At 56.8% G+C, this 22,570-nt stretch overlaps 2 protein-coding genes across 8 annotated transcripts; both read right to left on the bottom strand.

The window, feature by feature from the left end:
* Window positions 1-213: 213 nt before the first annotated feature.
* Window positions 214-18,290, bottom strand: ADCY4 (adenylate cyclase 4). 7 transcript variants are annotated; one of them, XM_060144444.1, is made up of 28 exons: window positions 17,986-18,290; window positions 17,782-17,842; window positions 15,672-16,395; window positions 15,333-15,537; window positions 13,466-13,663; window positions 13,191-13,352; window positions 12,423-12,668; window positions 11,833-11,981; window positions 11,645-11,756; window positions 10,792-10,919; window positions 10,498-10,656; window positions 10,112-10,244; window positions 9,760-9,933; window positions 7,011-7,054; window positions 6,788-6,874; window positions 6,540-6,609; window positions 6,118-6,215; window positions 5,361-5,445; window positions 5,117-5,254; window positions 4,358-4,468; window positions 3,911-4,095; window positions 3,627-3,711; window positions 2,996-3,154; window positions 1,578-1,724; window positions 1,181-1,288; window positions 949-1,063; window positions 503-627; window positions 214-419 (listed from the first exon to the last, which is right to left on the bottom strand). In XM_060144444.1, exons 4-28 carry the CDS (start codon window positions 15,489-15,491, stop codon window positions 267-269), a joined length of 3,330 nt encoding a protein of 1,109 aa, XP_060000427.1. In that variant the 5' UTR covers window positions 15,492-15,537; window positions 15,672-16,395; window positions 17,782-17,842; window positions 17,986-18,290; the 3' UTR covers window positions 214-266. The 7 variants fall into 7 exon arrangements, with proteins under 7 accessions (XP_060000427.1, XP_060000421.1, XP_060000436.1 ...); XM_060144438.1 differs by having other exon boundaries at window positions 15,680-16,395; XM_060144453.1 differs by having other exon boundaries at window positions 12,423-12,572; window positions 15,333-16,395; window positions 17,986-18,287.
* RIPK3 (receptor interacting serine/threonine kinase 3) lies at window positions 18,263-20,761 on the bottom strand. The gene is made up of 7 exons (XM_060144505.1): window positions 20,412-20,761; window positions 19,958-20,107; window positions 19,312-19,457; window positions 19,106-19,190; window positions 18,776-18,987; window positions 18,631-18,665; window positions 18,263-18,346 (listed from the first exon to the last, which is right to left on the bottom strand). The coding sequence occupies exons 1-5, from the start codon at window positions 20,493-20,495 to the stop codon at window positions 18,880-18,882; spliced, it is 573 nt and encodes a 190-aa protein (XP_060000488.1). The 5' UTR covers window positions 20,496-20,761; the 3' UTR covers window positions 18,263-18,346; window positions 18,631-18,665; window positions 18,776-18,879.
* Window positions 20,762-22,570: the final 1,809 nt, after the last annotated feature.

Raw genomic sequence — 22,570 nt, 5'->3', positions numbered from 1 at the left:
TTGGAATCATGTTGGCAGGCAGGCAGGAAGGCTGAGGCAGTCGTCTTGCTGAGCTTGTGAGAAAGAATCACTCCTTTTTAACACACTCATGCTCACACTTGCACACACACAAACACTCAGTTTGGCCTGAGAAGAAGCCATACTACTGAGAGGCGAGGAGAAGATGCTCCCCAGATACGCTAGTAGCTTCTGACATCAATTCTAACCCAGACATACCAGAATATCTTTATTGAGGATCTTATAGGTGGGAGGAGGGGGTGGGGTTCTCAGCCTAGGGTGGCCGAGGGAGGTCCAGTTCGTGTCAAATCTGTGTTCAGGAAGTAGGTGCAGAGCTGCCCTTTGCCTTTGACCTTGATGATGCCCCGGCTGTAGCAGGTGTAGCCTAAGGACTGCAGGGCGCAGGCTGTCTCTTCGGTCACCTGCGATTGGAGGAGGGGTGAGGGAATGTGGAAGTGGCCCTACCTATCGCCCCGCTCCCATGCCTCCAATGTGGGTCCCTCACTTGGATCTTGCCCAGGACGCCTGTACTCTCCATTCGGCTGGCCACGTTCACCGTGTTGCCCCAGATGTCATATTGTGGTTTCTGGGCCCCAATCACTCCGGCCACTACAGGTCCGTGGTTTAACCCTGACAAGAGGTACGGTAAAGAGGGGCCCTGAGGGGGGGATTTCGAGGAAGCGGAGGGGAAGATGCAGCTCAAGGAACTAGGGTGAAGGGCCTAGGGGCCTTGGAGGAAAGGAGGAGGGGCTGGAGGACTGCGGCCTAGGGAAAGAATTGGATGGATCTCATAGCTTCTGGCCCAGCAGCTTCATGCTCCATCCCAAGGGGTGAGTCTGGAGTGGGCTCCCGGGGTGAGCTGGGGAGCAGCTAACAAAGGATTCGGGAGAGGGAGAGCTTGGGAAAGTGAGGAGGAGGTCCCAGACTGTCCCAGCAAGGGAGGGTCCTCACCCACACGCAAGCGGAAGTTGTTGAATGAGTGCTTGTTGATGACGTCCAGCTTAGACCCAAGGGCCACGGCAAACTCTACCATGGTGCCAAGGTGGCTGCAGCTTTGCTCGGCATCCTGGCAAAAGGCCGGCCCACCAGCATGGATCAATGAGGGCACAGGGATAAGACCCACTTATGGGCCCACCAATGAGAGCCCGGACGAGGGTCAGTACGAAATGAAAGGACGCTGTACCTGCTGTGCGTCCTGTCCAGAGGTGGCGTTCAAGCCTGTAGCTGCCATGTAGGTGCTGCAGATAGTTTTGATTTTCTCCACCCCACTGAACTTGGGCTTGGAGAGCAGCTGTACGGAAAGGAGGCTGTGTCCCCAGTCTCTCTCGCTCTCTCCCAGAAGCCCAGCCCCAGGATTTTGGAAGCTAAAGGACCAGTTGTGGGGTCAGGGATGGTGGCAGGAGGAGAGTTGGTAGTGGGCAGAGTTGCTGGGGAGGGCAGAGCTGGGGGATCAGAGGAGAAGCAGGAGGACTGGGGAGGGAGGATGGGCCTCATGGCCGGGAGAACGAAGTGGAAGGAGGGACTGGTGGGAAATTCTAGAATCCAGGTCATAGGGTCGGGGGGACCTTTCAAGTTGTCACCTCATCAAAATCAGCAATTATCTCATTGAGCAGCCGCAGACACTCTAGCCCCTCATGGTTGATGCTGGATTCAGAGTAAAACTCCTTGAAGTCTGGGACTGAGGCGAAGAGGACACAAACACACTCGTAGGACTGGTGGTAGAGGTCCTGGGAGGGCAAGAGGTTGGGGTAAGGGGCTATGCCACATTCTTCCCCCTTCTGGGTCTACATGGGTCCTCCTCCCTGTGTCCACACTCCACCGCCTTGGTTTAAGAAGGATCGGGAAGGAACGAGAGGGGCAGGGCCAGGTTACCCCAGGGATGTGACTCAAGAGTTAAAGATTGGGTCTCATTGCAATTCCAGGAGAGACAGAGGTTCAGAGTCAAGATCACCTCACAGCAACGTGAAGGGAGTCTCTTTTGGAACTGGGATCATGTCCATGGGAATTATCTGTATATCCTATCTTATTGCTGAAAAGTGTTAAGTCAGTTAAGTCAGCTTACAAAGATAGCTACAGTTTGGAAGATAAAATGAAGCAATAATAACCTCCAGAGCTTTGAGAAAAGGATTTTTGTTCAAACTCAAAAAAAAAAAAAAAAAGAGCAATGGTAGGGAAAGGGGGAATCTCATTAATCCCAGATTCTGGCTCTGAGCTTTCTAGTAGCCAATGAGAAGACAGAAACAGGATCAGTTACCAGATTTCCAGTGTCTATAAGAGAAGAAACCAGGAGAAGCAGAGCTACTACTGATCTCGAGAGCAGAGAGCATGTGGTGAGGCACAAGGCTGCGACATAGCCCCTGAGCCATTTCTTTTAACACCCTCTTGATACAGGCCAAGAGCGTTTCCACAGCAGACAGTGCGAGGTGGTGGTGGTACAGAGAAGATGATGCGGATATGTGAGTGACCTCTGATCCTCTGACTGTAGCAAGATATCTGAGGATCTAGAGCAGGATCATTCAACCGAAGTTTCTGTGGTGGTGGAAACGCCTATTACATGTGCCGCCCAATATGGCGGCCACTAGCCACGAGAAGCTGTCGAACACTTGAAATGTGGCCAGTGTGACCGAGGAAGTGAATTTTCTATTTTCATTAATTTAAATTTAAATGGCCACACAAGGCTAACGGCTACCATACTGGATAATGCAGGGCTAGAGAGATGGGTGGACTGCGTCCTTCACACAGTTCCCATTGACACGCGATGAGGCTTCTGAAGTGGAGAGAGTGGCCGTTAGAGAGGACACTCCTTCCAGGTAAGAACCTGGGAGCCGGAGATTCCGTGCTCGCCAAAGACAGAGCCTAAGCTCTTATGAAAACGGAGGCACCTGACAGGCACCGGGGCTCGGGCAGCCACCCAACCCATGGTACAGGAGTCCAGAGAGGATGGGCCAAGACAAGACTTTCATCGTCTGGGGCTCAGGAGCTGGGGGTGGGGAGTCACCTCGTTGCGCCGATTCTGGCCGATGAACTGGGGGGCTACGTGCGCGGGGAGCACATTCTCCAAGAGCAGCCGAGTCAGGTTTTCCATCGTCTCTGTCTCCTCCTGCTCTTGCCTCAGCTTCTTCTTCCACAGGAAGTCCAGGCGGCAGTAATACTCATTCTGGGGAGGGTCACCAGGGGGCCATGGGAAGAGACAGTACAGGGGGAGCCCCAGCTCCTGAGTGTCCACCCCTCACTCCGTGACGCTTAAAACCATCCCACACCCCCAGCTTAGAGAAAAGGCTTAAGGTGCAACTATCCCTGGGGAGACTGCCTTGAATCTAGATTCAAACTAGCGAGGACAGTAGTGGCAGCAGATTTTTTCTTAAGCATGAATTCTCCTAGATTGGGGTGGGAGGGAGGAGGGGAGGGGAGAATTTGAGGGTGCTCCCCTCGGGGAGTGAAGGAGAAAGAAAGGGAGCAGGAAGGTTCACTTAGAAGCTTCTAATGGACACACCATTTGGGCTCCACCCTGGAGAGGTGAGAATAAGGGAAAGGCAGTAAGAGAATAAGGGGAAGATGAAGTCACACATATGGGGACTCCACCTCATCCTTCCTAGGGAGGCCCTGAAGGGCTGAGCTGGGAGACTTACCTGCCGAGCCAGGACCAGGAGGGTGAAGAAGAAGATGAAGAAGGAGATTGCTCCCATCAGTTTAGGCTCCTTCAGCACCCCTGGCCTGAGGAGGCTACACATCAGGGCTTCCCTTTGCCTTGCCCCTTCTTGATGGCCTCTCCCCGCCGCCTCCCGCACCCGTGCCCACGTAGCCCTCGGCCTCCCTCTCCTTTTGCCCTGTGGGTGGTTCAGACAAAGAGATGAAAACACTCCTGCTCTGTCCCATCGCAGCCCGTGCCCCACTGTGCAGCGGCCGTGCGCACCTGGAGTCCAAGGCACCCAGATAGAGGCGGGCGATGAGACAGTCAGACAGCCAGGCGTGGGAGTGCAGGAAGAGGGAGCAGCAGGCTGCCAGCCACAGCAGCAGCAGCAGCAGCTTCAGCTCGAAGCTCATGTGCAGGAAGAGGGAGCAGGAGAGGAACCCCAGCACGCAGCAGTGCACGGAGTACTGGGGGCCCGGGCAAGGCGGTCAGGAGGTGGGGCATGTCCCTCGGGCAGGGGCAGGGGCGGGGGCCGCCCCAGGGCTCCTGTCCTGCCCCTCCCAGGGTCCAGTCCTATCAGGAGGGTAGAGGGTGTCGGCCACACACACACACCAAGTGTGACTTGTATCTGTCCCGGTCCACGGGATGAAGTGCTCTTCAACTAAGGGGTGGGGGAGGGGCGGAGGAAGGCTCTGGAGAAGGAGATTCAGGGCTGTGAGGGATACTCACGGGGACGCTGATGAGAGGCAGGGACCCAGGGAGCTCCCAGGAGAGGTTGGAAGCCGTGAAGGACACATTGGGAGCCCGGAAAGGGCAGTTTGATGCTGCCGGTAAGAAGACCTGCAGAAGGAGACAAGGAGCTGAGGCGGGCAGGCAGTTCCTTGGGCACAGTGGTGGCTTGTGCTGGGTTGCAGCTGACCCAGGGATGAGTCGTGGCCAGACTCCTCCAAAGGGGCGGAGCCTGCTATCTCTGGTTGGTGAGGGAGCCTCAGCGCTGGGGTCCTCGCTGGCGGGGGGCGGGGGGGGGGCAGGGATTAGGGGAGTGGGTGTCCTGAGCTCTAGTCTGTCATGGATCCGCTGTGTGATCTTTTGCCAGCCACTTAACCTCTCTGGGCCCCAGCTTCTGCTTCTGTAACTTGGATGGGGGATGATTCCTAAGGTGCTTTTCAGGGATAGAATTCTAGGAACGATGCTAAGTTCTGAAAAATCAGCCAAACTCAGCTTACAAAATCATAGTGAGTAAGGTAAGGAAGGAAGGTCTGCATACATAGAAAAAAGATAGGAAGGATATCCACCAAAGTGTTATTAACAATGATTATGCCCAGGTGGTAGGTCGTGGGCGACTATAATTTTCTTTTATACTTGTCCAACATTTCCAGCATCCCCTGGCTTTAGTCCAGCAGTCCCCCCAAATCCAGGGGTCCTCTTTCAGCCTCTGGCAGGTCTGGCATGCCCTAATGGGGGTGCATAGGGCCCCCTCTCTCTCACCAGGCTGGTAATGGCCATGGAGAAGACGAGCAGGATGGTAGCGGTGCCCAGGGCAACTCGCAGTCCGGGCCGTGTGGCCACTAGGACAGACAGTGTGGGCAGCCAGTGCAGCATCTTGGGGCCTTTCAAGACACACTTCTGTGGAAGGAGCATGGGAGTCTTAGCCGTGGGGCTGGGGCACCCACTGCAGGCCAAGTCGTGGTCAGGGCCCCAGCTCGCCACTCTGCCCCCAAGCCCACCTCACCGTCAGGTGCTCTGAGAAGCAGACGAAGAGGAGGAGGAAGAAGAGGAGGAAGGTGATGCTATAGGTGATGGTCAGAGCTGGGGGCCTAAAGAGAGACAAGAGCGAGGCCTTTAAGAACCAGAAGAGGTTTTCTGTGCGCTAGGAGGGTGCCGTTCAGTCTGGTTGGGAGACATGGGGAAAAGTGGTCCTGGGGATCTGAACCGGCTGCCAATGAGGTCTAGGCTGATGAAAGGCATTACATGCTGATGATCTGGGAAAGCTGAGGGGTCAAGGACAGTACTGGGATAATGTAGGGACAATACTGGAAGGGGACAGGGGACTCACAGGAGTGGCCGAGGCTGCATCAGACTGGTCTCTGCGCTTTCAGGCCAAAGCTCTTTCATCTGGCTGAGTTTTGAATGAGTCCTCACCCCTCCTAGCAGTGAACTGGGAGTGAGGACCTACTCTCTAAGCTCATTTGCTGTGAGATTTGGACTTCTCAATGGGAACAAAACCTCCTTCATGGGACTGTTGCTAGAATTGAAAGACGGGTATGTGAAAATGCTTGGGGTACACAGAAAGTCCACGGGATGTAAGATAGGAAGATGGGGGGCTACGATGACCAGTTCCCCAGACCACATGTTTCCATTTCCTCTGTGGCTCAGTGCCCTGAGCCGAGGGGAAGTGGGCAAGGGAAGAAAGTGTGGGCCAGGGGTCTGGAAGAGCCAGGGCTTCTGTTCTTGAGAATCAGGGCTTCCCTTGCCTGGGGGTCCCTCACCTGTTTGTCACCAGCATCTGGATAATGAAGTTGGAGAAAAAAACCAGGAAGGTGCAGGCGGCATAGTATTTGAAGGCGGGGAGTGCAGAGAGCCGATACTGGAAGGGAGGGGGTCGGTGGAGACAGGGCACCAGTGCTGCCCATCACCTTGAAGGTGTCAGTCCCAGGCAAGGAGTGGGTCACCAGCCTCACTGTCCCCCCTCCAGTTCCACCCCAGGTAGCCTCTACCTGTTCCCCAAGGAGCTGCCCTCCTCCCTCCCATCACCACCCAGTAATTCAATAGATGGGTATGAGCCCTTCACCCACCAGGGTCACAAACTGGGCAGACCTGGGGAGGGGAGGTGGGACCACAGGGCCTGCTCCCTCCCCAGGGTGCAGGAACTGAGGTTGGGAAGTCCTATGGTGACATCCCCCCAGTCTACCTCTTTCTCCATCTCCTTCTCTCGGAAGTACAGTGTCAATGGGTTGAAGTCCTCTGACTGTTTCCACTGTCTGGTGGAGGGTGGGGGCAATAAGCCCGGAGGAGGAAGGGGCAGGGAGGAGGGCGTGGTCCGGTGAGTCGAAGGGCTAGAGCTGGGAAGGCTCTCTGTTCCTTCCAGGTCCTACCACCCCTCCTCTACCACATGAGCCCAGGCCTCCAGCCCTCCCAGCCCTCTCCTGCTCTCCGTACTTCTGAGAGTTGAGCTGTTCGATGACTTGGAAGAACTTGGCATCCCCGGTGTCTAGTTCATCATCTAGTCCCCGGGGGGTACGGCTCCTGCACAGTGAGAGCCCAGCCCGTCACCAGGGAGATCCTCAAAAGCATCTGGGCAAAGCAGGAGAAGCCCCCCCAGGGAGGATGGAGGCAGGTCACTGGGACAGCCCCACTGTCAAAGTTGTTCAGGCCTCCTCACCGGTCCAGGCTCCACTGGGGGCTGAAGGAAGACAGGGCTTTCTCCTGCAGGGAGAACACAGGGATGGGGGAAGACGAAAGATGGTGAGCGTCCTCCACCATGGTGGAGCCTCTCTGCAGTGAGGCATTCCATTACCTACACGCGACCTTGACTGCAGGGAGAACACAGGGATGGGGGAAGATGGAAGATGGTGAGCGTCCTCCACCATGGTGGAGCCTCTCTGCAGTGAGGCATTCCATTACCTACACCCGGCCTTGACTGCAGGGAGAACACAGGGATGGGGGAAGACGAAAGATGGTGAGCGTCCTCCACCATGGTGGAGCCTCTCTGCAGTGAGGCATTCCATTACCTACACCCGGCCTTCACTTGAGCATTTGACCTGGCTGCTTCCCTTGCCTCTAATGAACTCTCTCTCTCTATCTCTATCTCTCCCTGTATATCTCCATTTCTACCTCCATCTCCATCTCTATCTCTACCAAATCCCACCTACCCTCAAGGGAAGTTTCGAACCATATTTACTTCTTCAAGCTCCCTCCTGACTCTTCGGACTCCCAGAGTCTCTGATTTCCTCATAGTTTCTATCACTTAGGAGGCAACCCTGGATCCTCTGTAGGCATGAGTGGCTGTTGATTCCTTGTCTCATCTTCCCTAAGGACTGCAACAGATTCCAAAGGCAATGACTTGCCCATCACCCCATGCCCCAAAATCCCTGTTGGTTGAAACTGGAATGGCAATGCAAAACACTCTGAATCTCCTCTGCCCTTTCGTGATGGTCAGGCTGAGCTGGGAGGTGGTGAGAGAGGGAAACGAAAATGGAGAAGAAAGGGAAAGAGGAAGAGAAACAAACCTGGTTACAGTCACTCTCTTCTGCACCGAAAGGAATACGCAATGTGTGCAGAGATGTGAGAAGGAGCACGCGAGCAGGTGAAGACAAGCGCCAAGGAAGGGGGTGAAGATGTATGGTGACCGTCCTTCCCCACTCGCCTGGCTCATGTGAAGGAAGCAGGGTCACAGGGGGCCACATCATCCCCCAAACCAAAACCTTGTGTATGTGAGAGGAGCAGAGAGGGAGAGACGGAGAGCGATTGAGAGGTATGTTCTAGGCATGGGGCCATCTATGCAGCTATGCCCGATCCTCACTTTTATCAGACTACCTACCTGCGCCCTCATCCCCGGCCCCATGCCTATAAGTTATCTGAAGGCAAGGAAAACATCTTATTCATTTCTGTCTTCTCAAGAACTAACCTAGTGCCTGCAACATAGTAGGTGCTCAAAGATTGTGGAAAGAAGGAAGGAAGGAAGGAATGGAGGGATGGTAGCCACCACACAAATAGCACCCCACCACCCCAAAGTTCTGCCTTGTTTAATAGTAGGCTAAGTGTGAGTCTCAGGATTCCTAACATTTGAATGAGACCCTGGGATATCAGGGGCTGAGAAGGGAGTCTCTGGGCTGGTGAGGTCCTGCCTCAGGAGATACCTTAGAGCAAGGGATTCCCACTCTGCCCTGAACTTCTTAGCCTGCACGCCAGTGGGGGGTTGGGGAGCTCTGGCATGGGTTCTGGGGGGCTTCCCCACCTCGGGGATTGTACCCAATATTGTCTTACAGCCCCTGGGCTCCCGGCAAACCCCTTTCTACCCCACCCCCACTGGGAGGTCTCATCCTGCAACAGTCAGCTGGGTCTTGGGCTCTTCCTTCCTCTCCATCCTGCCAGCTTAGCCCTCTGACAGCTCCCCTTCCCCATGCACTCAGCCGCTGAGCCCCTGCTGCCAAGGTCCCCCCCCTCCCCCTCCCCACTGTGCACTGATCTCTGGCCTGCTTTCCTGCTGGATGGGAGAGGAGTGGGGATGGGACACAGAAAGGGTACTCTGTAGTCACCCCATAGATTCAAGCTGGTCTACCTAGTAGGGAAGATCCTGGGAAGATCTGTGGATAGGTGGTTGGGAATGCTGAACAGGCTTTGGGCAGATCGGGTGAAATGGAGGAGAACGGGCTGAGGAATGTAATCCCAGGGCAAGCCTTTCGGGACGTGGCCTGGGCCCCTGCATGAGGGGGTTCTGGCCGTTGTCATCAAGTACCAACCTCAAGAGTCGGCTGGTGGAGGAGATCCAGGCTCCGCCGGCAGCTGGTGAATCACTGACTACCTTGAAGTGCTATGTATATGTCAGCCAATAACTGGCCCTGCTCTAACTTACCCCAGACGAGGGGTAGGCCGGCTCCCCTCTCTCCCTCCCCCCTCCCGCCAACTCATGGTGATTTCCTTCTTCAAGGCCACGAGAGATTTTCACTGTCACCTCATTTTATCTGTGTCCAAGTGTTGGAGAGTAGGGGCAACAAGCGATTGGCCCCGCCTTCCCGGTCCCAGAGGGGACTGAAGAAGAGAGCGTGCAGTCGCAGGACTGAGCTAAACAGACACTTCCTGGTGGGAATAGATGTGCACCACTGGCCTCAGAGTGAGGAGGAAGTAGGGTACCAGGGGAAGGGGCTTTCGTGAGTAGAGGCTGGGTAGCAAGGGACATAGTGTCTGTGGGATCTTGGGTCGTCTCTGAGCTGAGCTCAGAGGGCAGTCATCTTTGCCCTTTCTCTGGAAAGAAGGGCAAGGAAGGTCCTGAACCAGTAACTAGGGTGAGCAGAAAGTTCGGGACCTTGTGACGTCAAGTGACTCACTAGTGGTGGCGGCGGGAGGGGCTGGAAGCGGGCAGTGGGGGTGGGTTTACGTGAGTGCTGGGCTCGTGAAGGAGGTGCGCGTACCGGGAGAGGGGTGGAGGTGGACACAGGGCTCTCCACGTGGCTCAGGTGGGCGAAAGGCTTGGCCGCACCCCAGGACTCCAGGTAGCGGGTCATCAGCAGTGACGGACGCATCTTGGGGCCCTCAAGAGAGGACAGCAACCTGCCTGCAGTGCCCTTCTCGTCCTCCTCCTCAGCCTGGGGCACATGAGGGCTGAGAGTCAAGATCACAGACCCTTCCCCATTCTCCCCACACCCCTTAAAGGCTTGTGTCCCCTCCCCCATGATACACACTTCAGGACACAGGAGCTCAGTCTCTGGCATGGAAGAGATCAGGCCCGTGGGCCAGCCCATGGGGTCCAGGCTGGGCTCTTACCCGGGGATCGATGACAAGGTAGGTCGGCTCCCCTAGCTCCCGAAGGTATGGGTCCCCGTGTTCCATGGCTGCATCCTCCACAGCATAAGCCCCTGCCAGCAATGCCAGCGTGGCCCCTGTGATATGTACTCGTCTGGAGGGAGGGGGCAGTGGGAATCAGAAGGGAGGGCTTCCAAATCTCTCATTTCTTTCGAGGATCATTCCTGGAGGTCTGACTTCAAGCAAGGCCCTGTGCTCCAGGAGGTGTCTCCCAGCTCCCTCCCTGTACCCCAGGATCTCTCTGAGCCCCACTTGGGAACGTGCCCATTTTAAAGAACTATGAAAACCAGGCATGTGGGAGGCCCGACTGGGCTCTGGCTATAGCCTGCTGGAGCCCCAGCTCTCACCCTGGCACTCCACTCGCCTCCATGTGGTTGGCCAGAGTGACATCATGGGACCAGACATCATACTGCCACTTCTGCAGCCCGATGACCCCGCAGAGCACGCTGCCCGAGTGCACACCCACACGCATGTTGATATCCACGCCGGTGGCTGCCCGAAGTTTCCTGAGCAGAGTGTGTGGAGAACAGTGGGAGTGCTGCCTTCAGCCCTACCCATGCAGCACCCCTCCCTCTCTCCGGGATGACTTCCACTACCCTTCCTGCCCCCACCCCACATCCATCCTGCCCACCCGAGCTGACCTGATGGCCCGGCACATGTCCAGCCCCATGCGCACGCAGTTGATGGCGTGGTCTGGCAGCGAGAGCGGCAGCCCGGAGACACAGTAGTAACAGTCTCCCAGGATCTTGATCCGCATGCATTCATGCTCCTGGGGGAAGGGTGTACAGGGGGAGGGGGTCACCTGGTTAGTGATCAAAGGAGGCAGGAGGGAGTTGGGGAAAAGTGGGAGCAAATGTGGTATTCCTGAAGAACTTCTGAGGTTGGGATTGTCTAGGTCAGATCTAGGGACTCTCTTAACTTGATACGGGGCTGGCTGAGGTCTCCTAGGTGGGTGTCTTTCTCAGAAGGGCTTCTGAAAGGTTGGGATGTCTGTGGCTCTCTCCATCTTTGGCACGTGTAGCGTGTATCCAGATTTGAGCATATGAAAGTCACCTCAGGATTGAGGGTATTTTGGGGGGACACCCAAGATTAAGTTGCTTAGGGGCATCCCTGGGGACTGAGAAGGTAGCTGGGCTGAGGATGCAGAGGGCAGAGGTTTCCCTTGGAAGGGCCTCCTAATGTTAGCGCATCAGAAAAATCTATGGAGATTTGGTTGCAGTGTCCAGAGACACCTATGCTGGGGCTCAGAGCCTGTTTGGGGGTGTTGTGGTTGGGGCATCTGTGAGGATGTTGAAAGGTCTCTCCAGGTTTGAGGTGTGCAGTGAGCAGTTCCATACCTGGGGAGATTTGAGAGGGTTTCCTACCTGCAGTGGGGTATCTGGGAGCCCACATGGACTTGGAAGTGGGACTGGGAACTTATAAGGCAGAATTTTCCCTCGGAAGGGGCTCTCCAGGGTGGGGAGTTTGAAGGTGGGGAAGGAAGCCCCCTCTGACCTTGGCGATCTGGTCGAACTTGCCAAAGAGCTCGTTTAGCATGAGCACCAACTCCTTAGGGGAGCACTCACTGGCCAGCCGCGTGAAGCCCACGATGTCAGCATACAGCACGCTGGGCAGAGCAGACTGCGTCAGTGGGGCTGGGGTCTCAGCCCACGTTCCCTCCCATCTGCCATCCTTCCTTATACCTCACTCCCTGGTGCCTCTTGACATAGAGGCTGTGGAAGTTGTTGGTGCTCTCTGGCCGGGACCCCTGTCCAGCCTGCAGCCGTGCCATGATCTCCGCCTTCATCTCTCGGGCCAGGTAGGCAGGAAGGATGGACAAGAGAAGGTGTTCCTGGGGGAGGTGACTATAAGCACCAACACTCCTACCCCTAAAACCAGGAGCCTCAGCCCCCCCAAACCCTTAGGAGCCCACAGACTTCCCCAGCCCCAGAGGTGTTCCCAGGGCGCTGGCCCAGGTCCTCCCCACCACCTACAGCCTGGCTCCACCCCTGCCCTGCACTGATCACCTTTAGGGACTGAACTTCCAGCACCAATACCGGAGTTAGAGCCCTTTGTTTAGTATCACAACGTTCTCAAATGCTTGCACAAGCTTCCGTTTGCTTGAGCCTCACAGCGGCCTTCCGAGGTGGGTGATAGCCACATTTTACAAAGGAGGAAACAGAAGGTCAAGCGACCCTCCCAAAGTCATTCAGCTTCCAGAGCCCGGTTTTGTGATCTAAACAACTCCTCCCTCCGAGCCCCGGTCCCTCCCGGCCTCCCGGGCCCAGCGGACCTGGTGCTTCTTCTCGGTGTCGAGTCTCCGGCGGGAGTGCAGGGAACTAAGCGCCTCCCGGAACGTGGCGCGCAGCGCGCGCTCCATCAGCGCCTTGTGGTATGCTCCGGCCACGTTCCCGCACAGGAACAACACCGCGTTTGCCGCCAGCTGTGGGGAAGGGTCAGCCTCAGGGGGCGCTGGACCCCGGGGTCGGGGGGCTATTGTGTGTAGCTGGATTGGTCTCTGAGAGGGCTGAGGAGGACTCTGCAGTTAAGAGACCGAAGTATTTCGAGGCAACGGGTGCCACACTGTGGGACCCATAGGGGGCACTTCTCCTCCCCCCGCCCCCACCCCCACCCCAAGCAGACGCTTGTCTGCTGCACCAACACGGCCTCTTAGGTCTAGAAACCTTGGCACGTACGTTCCCTCTGCTGGGAATACTACTCCACCATCCCCACCCGCGCCGCAGCACGACACTACTCAAGCTCCAATTTTTACATTCTCTGTGATGGTTCCGTCGTCCACATCTGTCCCCACCACCCCAGTCCCCTGGCGAGCTCCCTTCCCCGTGGGCCCAGAGCCCTCTTCTGGCGTTTGCAGGCATCGCACTGCGCTCCGTACCAGCTCCACGAGGGCACGGTCGGGGTCTGTGCTTGTACCCTGCGCCCAGCGTTGCGCCCTGCCTTGGAGTCACAGCTCATCAAACGGTTGGTGAATGCCCAGAGGTAGCAAGTAGCGCCCAGCGGAGCCAGCCTCGGACGCAGCCTGTGCTCCATGCGTGCTCACCTGCGGCAGCAGCGCGGGCTGTGAGTCCGGCTGAAGCCCAAGATACAGCCCGAGGACCAGCAGGTGTGAGAGTGAAGAGGCGAGACCCGCGGCGGCGGCGTCCCGCATGCCCAAGGGCAACATGGCGTACACGGTGAAGATGACAAAAAGGAAAAAGGACACCTGGGGGAGACGGGCGCGGGAAGTCGCACGCTTACACTGCTGCGCTGCTCCTCGGGGCCTGGGTGCGCGTCGGAGGCCCGGGAGTCCCCTCCCCACTGCTCGGCCTGCCTCACCTGGTCCCAGGCGCTCACCACGCCCCCGGTGAAGAGGAAGCCGAGGCCTAGCGCGAGCAGCGCTGCCCACACGAGGCCCGACAGGGGACGCGTCCAGCGCTGCAGTCGCTGCTCGCGGGAAGCCAGGCCCAGCAGCAGCGAGAAGCCGCCCAGCCCGCACAGCATAGTGGTCAGGAAGCCCGGGTCTGAGGCCAGCTCCTGGAGGGGAGGGGGTACATGAGGCAAGATTGGCGTGTGGAGTTTGGAGAGCTTGTCCAAGGAGAGGAGGAGTGGGCAGTCCCTCAGAGCCGTTCTGAAAACTGTTTCAAACCCAAGTAAGAAAAGCAGGTAGGGCACCTTCACTTGCCATTCATATTAGGTTGAACCACATGAAATTGCTGATAATCTGTTTTTTTTTTTTTTTGAGTTTAAGATGCTGCCTTCTCCCTCTCTTTTCTTTTTTAACATCTTTATTGGAGTATAACTGCTTTACAATGGTGTGTTAGTTTCTGCTGTATAACAAAGTGAGTCAGCTATATGCATACGTATATCCCCATATCCCCTCCCTCTTGTGTCTCCCTCTCTCCCACCTTCCCTATCCCACCCTTCTAGGCGGTCACACAGCACCGACCTGCTCTCGCTGTGCTCTGAGAGCCAGCAGTCTCCTGTGATTCAACCTACTATCTCACTGGCACGCTGCAGGGGGACTGAACCTTGGGCCGTCTACCCAGAAGACCTGGCTCCAACCTCATATTGGCCATTTGTGAATCCAGAAGCTTTCTGAGACTCAGTTTTCTCGGAACTAAAGCACCCCTCCCACCCCCACCTGGGATCCCAAAGCAAGTGAGAAATTCCAGCTCACAGAAGGCACTTAGGCATGAGTGTATCCAAATCTGGCCAATTTGCTGGGGAGATTCCCTGCCCGGGGCCAAGGTTCAGAGTTTCAGGCCCCGCCCGCCCCCCTCCCCACCCCACCCCGCCCTCAAGCAGAGCTTGGGCAGGGGGGCGCCCAGAACCTCCCTCGCCTGCCTGGGAGCTGGATCTCACCATCACCTCAAGGCGTAGAAGCCCCCCACTCCCACCCCGGTCTCCACCGTTTGTCCCCACCTCTTCCTGGACTTGGAGGAGGACGGCCAAGGATTGGTCACATCCAGTGGTTTTCCCACCTTGCCTCCGAAATGTGAAAAGAAAACTTGACGCAGGATACTTCCAGAAGTGGAATTGAAGATCCCCTTTCCCCCCACAAAAGAAACTGGAAACGGGTTCATTTTGGAACTAAATGAGAGTGGGATGTAAAGTGTCTTCTGAGACTCTGTGGGTACAACTGCCCTACGGCCCCTAAAAGGGAAAGAAAACCAGGAAGCAGATTCCCACGGGGCCCAGTGTAATCCCCCCCCCACCGCCGGAAAACTGGAAATTCCGGTGTTGGATTTATTCTAGGACCAGTAGATCACAGAAGCTTGTAAGGTCTGAGGTCTGTCAGTACCTGCAGGGAAATTAGAAGCGTCGAGGGCTCAGCTATCTCCTCATGTAGACCCGGAGACTGTGGCCCAGAAAGGCAGAGTGACTTGGGCAGGGTCACTGCAGTTCCTCAAGGGCTAGCACTTGTCTCCCGGGTCCCAGCCAAGAAAGCACATCGACAAGAAGATCCACGTGGGACTACCCTGGTGGCGTCCAGTGGTTAAGACTCCGTGCTTCCAGTGCAGGGACCGTGGGTTTGATCCCTGGTTGGGAACTAAGATCCCACAAGCTGCAAGGCGTGGCCGAAACAAAAGACGACCCACAAGTCCCAACCCTGAAAATGCCCCCGAGGCAATGACCCTCCCGCTGTCCCCGAGGAGGCGCCCCGCACCAGAGCCCCACTCCCCGCACCTCCCCCGCCACTCACCCTGCCGCTGGCCCAGGCAACAGCGAGCAGCGCCAGGAGCCCGACGAGCACGATCACCAGCAGCAGCAGCAGCAGTGGGTACTGCTGGCTCAGGCTGTAGTAGGTCTCGTAGAAGAGGTCTTCGCTGGGAGGCGGCCGGGGACTGAAGAGGCGGGCCATGGTCTCCCCTGCCCAGAGCTATACCGCCTTGGGGTGACCCCTGGGGCTGAGGAGGGCCAGGGTGGGTTACTGTCTGAGGCCCCAGCTAGCCCCAGCTGTGCGGTTCTCACCAGGTCCAAGCCACTTGCGCCCGGACCTCCCAACCTCGCTATCCCACCTCCCCCAGGCACTCCCTGTGACCTCCTTGCCTTCTCCCAGTTGGCAGTGAAGGGACTGCTCAATGCTTTGCTTCTCCTTCCTCAAACCCAGACTGCAGAGGTGCTCTAGCAAAAGCCAGGGGCACAGGATTCAGGGTTGAAGCAAAGGAGCCCCGGCTACTCCCTTCCCCCAACTCACTGCCGCAGCTGAACGGGCTAACCCCAGGGCAGGTTTCGGAGTCACACTGGCTGCTAGGCTATTAGCTCTGAGCCCCGGGCAACAGGCACTTCCCTCCCGGCGCCTCGGCGCCCTCCCACTTCCCCGGTGGGACAGCCCGGCCCTTCCTGTGCCCTAGCCGGACTCCGCAGGCCTCCTCCCCCACTCTGATTGTCTCTCCTAACTCCACAGCCTCCCCACATCTGCCCCCTCAAGGAAGAGGAATGCGGACCATGGGGGGAGACGCAAGGGGTGGGGTGGGCTGAGCCAAGCGTCAAATGTCAAAATGGGCTCAGAACCTTGGATGTGGGGAGACTGAGGGTGGGCTGGAGCGAAGGCTGGCAAGGATGCGGGGAAGAAGAACATGGTGCCACACGGGGGCTAGGTTCTAGGTTAGGATGGGAGGCGGTCATTCCCTGCTCCTCCAGCCTAGACGGCAGCGCTGTGGCCGTATCTGAGTGGTCCATACTCCGGTGGTGTCCAGCTCCAGGGGAGGGGCACATCTGCGTGTAGCTTTGTGGAGCCGTCGCTGTCCACTCCCAGACAGCAGCTGAGAATCAAAGGGTTCCAGTGCCTCCACGGAAGCAATGTGTGCACGCAGCGGAGGGAGGTGGTAGCATGGGGGCTGACGTACGAGAGACTAGGGGCATCATGCAGGGAGATGTGCTGGGGTCTGCGAAATCCCACGGCGAGCCCCCTCCCCAGGACTCCACTGCCAAGTCTCCACAGCCCAGGGAAAAGGTGGTGGCAGGACCACAGCCTCTGTCCTCAGGGTTTGGTTTAGGGTGGGGTCTGGGCCTGCTCTACAGGAAGTGCTCTGCCCTGAGATTAGAGCTGCCCAGGAGCCAGACCTCCAGGATTCCTTCCTGCCGCCGCCAGCTGGGCCCTGACCTTGTGTGCCACAACTCTGCCCACCTACAGCCCTCAGCATCCCCCTTCCCGCCCTAGCCAGACACGGAAGTGCCTTCTACTCCCTCGATGTCAGCTCCCCCGCCTCTCATCCACGTCCCTTCCCGCCCCTGGCTGAAGCTTTAGCCTCGTCGTGGTGCTTTGGTCAAAATTCCACCACATTTATTGACTCCTGGGGCCACAAAGACAGTTCGGGTGCAGGCCTGATGGCCCTCAGAGAAAGTCTAGGCTAGCTGCCTCAAGTCCAGGAGGCAGTTTAGAAGCTGCTTCGATTCCTGCTATTATGATACCAGCCCTGTGGCCCACTCCAGGCTTCCGGTTCTTGCCGTCCTTCTTTCGAACCTATTCCTTGGGGGTGTGCTGGGGGCCCCTATCCATGCCCCGAGGTGCCAGGCCCTGCAGGGATGAGGCAGTTCTTCCTTGTATAATCATATGGTTGTTGTTTCCAATCTGTACCCCTTGGCTATGAAGTACGGTAGGAAACCGCGGCCCTTTAAGAGAAAGAGTGATGACGGTGGGAGGGTTAAGCGCTCTCGAGACTCAAAGTGAGGAGGAGCGGCAGGGTGGAGAGGCAGTGGCACCTCGTGTTCACCCTGGGGAAATGCAAGTGTGGGGTCTCCGGGCCTGCCAGTGACTGGGTCAAGGTGTGTCTTCAGGCTGCACCTTCAGAATTGGGTTTGCAGAAGCTCAAGAGGAGTGGCAACTAACATCTGAGACTCTGATGTTTGGGTCTTTTCTGATAGGAAACCCTCTGGGCATACATGGCAACAATGTAATGGAATTCAGGGGTTCACAGAGCTGGTGTTGGGGAAAGTCAGAAGGCTCAGGGGCAAATCCAGGCTTTGCTGTGTGACCTCAGTGGATGTCAGTTTCTTCGTTTATAAAATGAGAAAGTTGGGTTAGGTGGCCTCTAGCCCTTTCTCATTCCCCTCCCCAAGTACCCTGGATCTATATTTGGTCTTGAGGAAGAAGCTTGTGGAAGAATTGAGCAGGGGGAAGGAAGGAGGAAGGAGTGCGGAGTGGGTACCTGGTACTGGATTTGGCCCTGGCGCCCTGGGAGGCCAGTTGGTGTCACGTCTCTCAGCCCCCTGCAAACAACACAGGGCTCTCAGGCCCCCTGTCCTGGGCCTTGTTCCCCTACTGCAGACCCCCTCAGCCCCAAGTCTCCCCTAGCAAGGGGACAGGATTCACAGGAGTCCTAGTGCATCCCCTAGTCCTACCAATGTCTCACCTGATACCCCTGGGGTCCAGGACCTGGGGTCCAAGCCGAGGTGGGGCTGGGCTTCTGGTTTCTGACAGGTAAGGTCTCTGGATTTTGAGGAGGTTGGGCTGTTGAATCTGAAGAGGTCTCTGCTGTCCAGGGCAGGCTGAACCTGCCCCCTCTGGGCCCTGATGCTCTCAGGAAGGTTTGTACATTTTTCAGGAACAGGCCTGGGGTACCCCTCCAGATTCAGGTTCATCATTTCAGAGACCATGGAATCATGGCTTCCTGTGGTTCCCCCAGGGCCATCCTTTTCTGTACTTTCCGGGCCTGGCTTGAGGACAGACAACAACCTGCTGCTGCCCCTGTGCTCAGACAGGAACTCCTTTACCTGCAACGATGGGGAGCTGGCTGGGCATGGAGGTGGGAGAGCCAGAGCAAACCCAAGGGAGGAGTCTCTTGCTTCATATCTGTTGTCTGGGAACTCAAGGATGGGGCGGGGACACTGGGGACAACAGTCAAGGCTTAGAAAACAGTGGTCAGTGGGGAGTCATTGGGTGGTCAAGGGAGCCACGTTGTGCCATCCTGCCCAGCTCCTAGGTGGGGTGAGGGCATTAGGCACTCACTGTGGAGACTGCAGCATTCATCTTTTTACCAGACATCTCCTTTCTTTACCAGATCGAGGACTTTCTGGGTGTTTGGTCGGCATTCTGGAGAGAAGGCAGAGTGGGTGGCAGGTGAGCAAAACTTCTTTTCCAGTGAAAAGCCCCTGCTGACAGATCCAGGCCTACCTCAGCTGCCAGCTAAGTGGTCAGCGCACCTTGGAAGGAGGGTCTCTTCTGGGGCTCATGGATCCAGCAGTGCTGCATTAAATCCTTCAGTACTTCCAAGCCAGGATCTCAGGGCCAGACTGGGGCAGCTCAGTCAATGCAGGCCGGATCTGCCTCTCACACACTGCTTCCTGCTGCGTGATTTATGGTCCACTACTGGGGTGTGGGTGTGAGGAGAAGACATCCAGAGTATGAAGGCCACCTGAGCCATCACGGAAAGGGGCAGGGAGTGTAGGAGATGTGAGGAGGGAGTAGGGCCGTCTGAGCAGGTAAACAGGAAGAGGAGGGCTTGGGGATTGGGGGTTTGGGGGAGGGGGCACCTGAGGTGAAGGATCCCAGAGTCTGCCTAGAGTTTTACTCTCAGCTTCTCTTCTGGCTAGCACTGCCCACATTAGGATCCCGAAGCTGCAGGAGACATAAAGCTGAGGCCTGACCCAACTGCTGACAAGACTCCTTTCCATATACCATCCCTTAGAAGGACCCAGAGAGGTGCAGAAATTGGGGATGTACGTTTGGAGTACCTTACCTGTAGACATCACTGGCCATGGAGGCCTTCCAGTTTATATCAGCCAACAGTTCTGGGGCCAAGTAAGCGGGGGTGCTCCCTGACTCCCCAGATCCTGCCCCTGTCTGTGAGACTCCCAGAAACGTGGACAGGTCCAAATCTTCCAGCTGCAAAAGGAGATAAGAAGGAGGAGATAGGAGATGGACAGGGCCTAGAAGCCTGCAGAATCCTTTCCTCTCCCCCACAGAAGGCGCAGGCCCTTCTGTGGCTGTGCAGATATTATGGTCCCAGCCTTGTAAAGGGGGTGTGGGGGGTTAGCGGAATGGTAGGACCAGTGAGGCTCCTGGTTGGAGGTCTGGGTCCCCGCTCCATGGGGCTGGGTCAAGGTCTGAGTCTCCTGGACTAGGTCAGCCGCGGGTCTTTGGAGGACCCCGTGGGGTGGACCCATGGAACTGACCATGTTGGCCAAGGCGTCTATCGCCCAGTATGGCAGGGGCTAAAGCTCCTGGATGAGCCTTGACACTTGGGCAGCACTGTGTCCAGAGGGAGATGCTGAGGGTATTCAGAAGACAGGGTTGCAGCAGGTCCTCTGTCCAGTGGGTGGGGTTGGAGCAGCTCTGGGGCAGGACCTCGTCCAGGGGTTGGGCTGCGTAATGGATGTGCTGACCTTGGCATGCAGCTCTGAGTCCAATAGGACGTTGGGGGGCTTGAGGTCCTGGTGTAGAAGCATGGGGTTCTGGCTGTGCAGGTAGCACATCCCGAGCACCAGGTCCTGCAGCAGGCGGCAGAGGAGCGGCCCTGGCCTCGGGCACTGGGGCTGTAGCAGCACCGCCAGGGAACGTTCTCCATGAATTGAGTCACCAGAGCCGGCCCAGACACGTACTCCCACTCCAGTTTCTTTGTGACCCCCAGCAGGGGCAGCACATGATTGTTACACAGGCTTGCCATGGCCTTCACCTCCCGGGATATCGCAGGCCGGCACTCTGGCGCGGGTTGGAGCCGAGCTCCCTCCTGGGAAGATCCTTCCCTTCCGCACTCAGGCCCTGCCACGCAGAGGCCCCTCCTCCTCCGCCCAGCTTCCCAGACCAGACACCCGTCCCCAAGCGGCTCGGGGCACTCACGAGTTCATGATCTTCACCGCCACTTCCAAACCCCCAAGTCCTGTGCTGTGCCCGGAAGACAGCGCCAAATCCGCCTTTGCCCATGAACTCGGGGTTCTCCACTTCCTCGATGGGCACCAGCGGGGCTGAGGTACCGCTGTGCCTGAGAGAGGGGGCCTCATCACCCGCCGGCCAGGGCCCCAAGGCCGCGCGGCTCCCCACACCGCCCCACCCCCCAAGCCCCGTGACTCAGCTCGTGTTGGTCAGTTCAATCTCCAGCCTCCCCCGTGAGCCCCACTGTGCCCTGGGGTTGGGGGCCGGGAGAGGGGTCAGTCTCCAGGCCACTGCACGGATTCCGCTTCCCGGCTTGCTTTCTCTACACTGCCTGGACCACTTCCTTCTTTGACGGAAGCCTCTGCAGTCCCACCCTCCGGGGCAGGTTGGGGGGAGGGGTGCCGGTGAGGTGCCGAAGGGAAGCTAGCGCTGTTCCTCGGGTGCCACGGCCAGGTTCATTGTCACTGGGTATGCAGGGCGCCACGGAAGGAGTCCTCACCTTCTAGGAACCCACAATCAACCCCCTTCTAAGCTGGCGTCTCTCCCTTCTCCCACCGGATTCCCAGCTCCACCGCCAAGCCTGGGATGGGGAGGACTGGGGGAGATGGTGCTGAGGAGGACATTATGGTCCTAAGCTTCCGCTCTCCCCCAGCTGCCTTAAGATCACAGCTAACACGTGTCTAAAGCTCACCGTATAGGAGGTACATAATATAGATTGGCTTATGTAATTCTCACATCAACCCTAAGGAGATAGGTACTGCTTTTGTTACTTCTTTGTAGGTGAGGAAGTGGAAGCACGGATAGTGTAAGTACCTGGCCCAAGCGTGTGTGGACCTGACCTCCAAGCCTGGCTCTGAACCATCAAGCTTTGCTATTTTCACATAGGCTTCAGCTGGTGGGGGAGGTGGCTGGGGTAGGTGTGAAGCAACCAACAGTCTGCATTCCTGCCCTTGGTAGTGATTTGTCTGCTGGCAAGACCAAGACCCACTCCCAGGGTCTTGTGGTCAGCTAGGCGAATTGGGCCAGCCAGAGTGTTGCTGTTATTGTGGTGTATACTGCAGTGGAAACACCTCAGAGCCTCTCTGCCCTCTCCCCTCACGGCAAATCCTCCATGCAATTTCTCTGGTTAACAAATGTTCCTGGCAAGCATTTACTCTGGACAAGGGCCCTGGAGAACTCAGGAGCAAGGGGAGCCTTAAGGATTCAGGGTAGACAGAAGGCGTCCATATTTTACCTGCCCCAGGCCTGACCATGGCTGGAGGTTGTGGAATTAGATATAGCCAGCCTTAGGCACTCGGTTCTTTTTGGGGAGACCCAACCCTGTGGGTCATGGGTCATGGGCCAGGACTCACTGGAGGGTGCTCACCTTGGTGTGACATTTCCGTTCTGTCCAGTGGTCCATGGGCCCTGCTAGTTGGAGCAAAAGTGGCCAGCAGTTCACTGTGGTTTCTTGAGCACTTGGAACTCCGGGATCCACATCATGAATTCTGGTGGAGTCAGTCCATGCTATTTTCAACCTATTTAGGGAATTCTTAGACTGTAGTCTCTTTAAAAGCTGGTACATGGTAGGTACCCAATAAATATTTGTTGAATTGAACTAATAAATGAACAACCAAAACGTCTGAGGCTTCCTTAAGATGCTGATCACCCCAGCTGGCACTCCATACTCATTGGGAGGAGAAAGGAGGTTGGGCTTCTTTATGGTTTAGGGTCTCTTGCCTGCACCTGCACAGCTGACAGAATCCATCTGAAGACTTTATTATGGTGATATGGTGGTATCTCACAGAATATAAAGGCAAGTTTGGCAGGTCCTCAAAAAAGTCTAGTTCAGGAGCTAAGAGCCATCAGAGAGGATAGCCATTCCTTTCATGATTCGTTCTGAGCTTGTGGGCCCAACACCTGGGCTCCACTTGAGGAGGGTAGTTAGAAAGGAGTTAGAAGTGTGTTTAAAAACCTTTTACAGCTGGATTTCCTTAGAATGACATAAGACCCTGAGAGTCAGGGGAAGCTACTGTAAAGCATAGGGTTGGGGATGGTGTCAGAGCCTATAATACTTTTTGACTCAAAATAAACGAAGCCCCTTTAAGAGGAGGAGGGGTAGGGAGAGGAGCCTAGAGTGAGTGCCT

The sequence above is a fragment of the Lagenorhynchus albirostris genome, chromosome 1, assembly GCF_949774975.1.
Source record: "Lagenorhynchus albirostris chromosome 1, mLagAlb1.1, whole genome shotgun sequence".
Lineage (NCBI taxonomy): Eukaryota > Metazoa > Chordata > Mammalia > Artiodactyla > Delphinidae > Lagenorhynchus > Lagenorhynchus albirostris.
The sequence above is the reverse complement of the archived record's forward strand: the minus strand, read 5'-3'. Positions and strand labels throughout refer to the sequence as shown.

Coding starts and splice junctions, on each gene's coding strand:
- ADCY4 (XM_060144444.1), bottom strand. CDS start 15,491: ATGGCCCGCCTCTTCAGTCCCCGGCCGCCTCCCAGCGAAGACCTCTTC. Junction 10,657..10,791: donor GACATGTGCCGGGCCATCAG/GTCAGCTCGGGT, acceptor CACTCTGCTCAG/GAAACTTCGGGCAGCCACCG. Junction 6,216..6,539: donor AGAAGGAGATGGAGAAAGAG/GTAGACTGGGGG, acceptor CCTCCCTTCCAG/TATCGGCTCTCTGCACTCCC.
- RIPK3 (XM_060144505.1), bottom strand. CDS start 20,495: ATGGGCAAAGGCGGATTTGGCGCTGTCTTCCGGGCACAGCACAGGACT. Junction 19,458..19,957: donor ACTCAGAGCTGCATGCCAAG/GTCAGCACATCC, acceptor CTCCTTTTGCAG/CTGGAAGATTTGGACCTGTC. Junction 18,988..19,105: donor TCTGGGATCCTTCACCTCAG/GTGCCCCCTCCC, acceptor GTGATGGCTCAG/GTGGCCTTCATACTCTGGAT.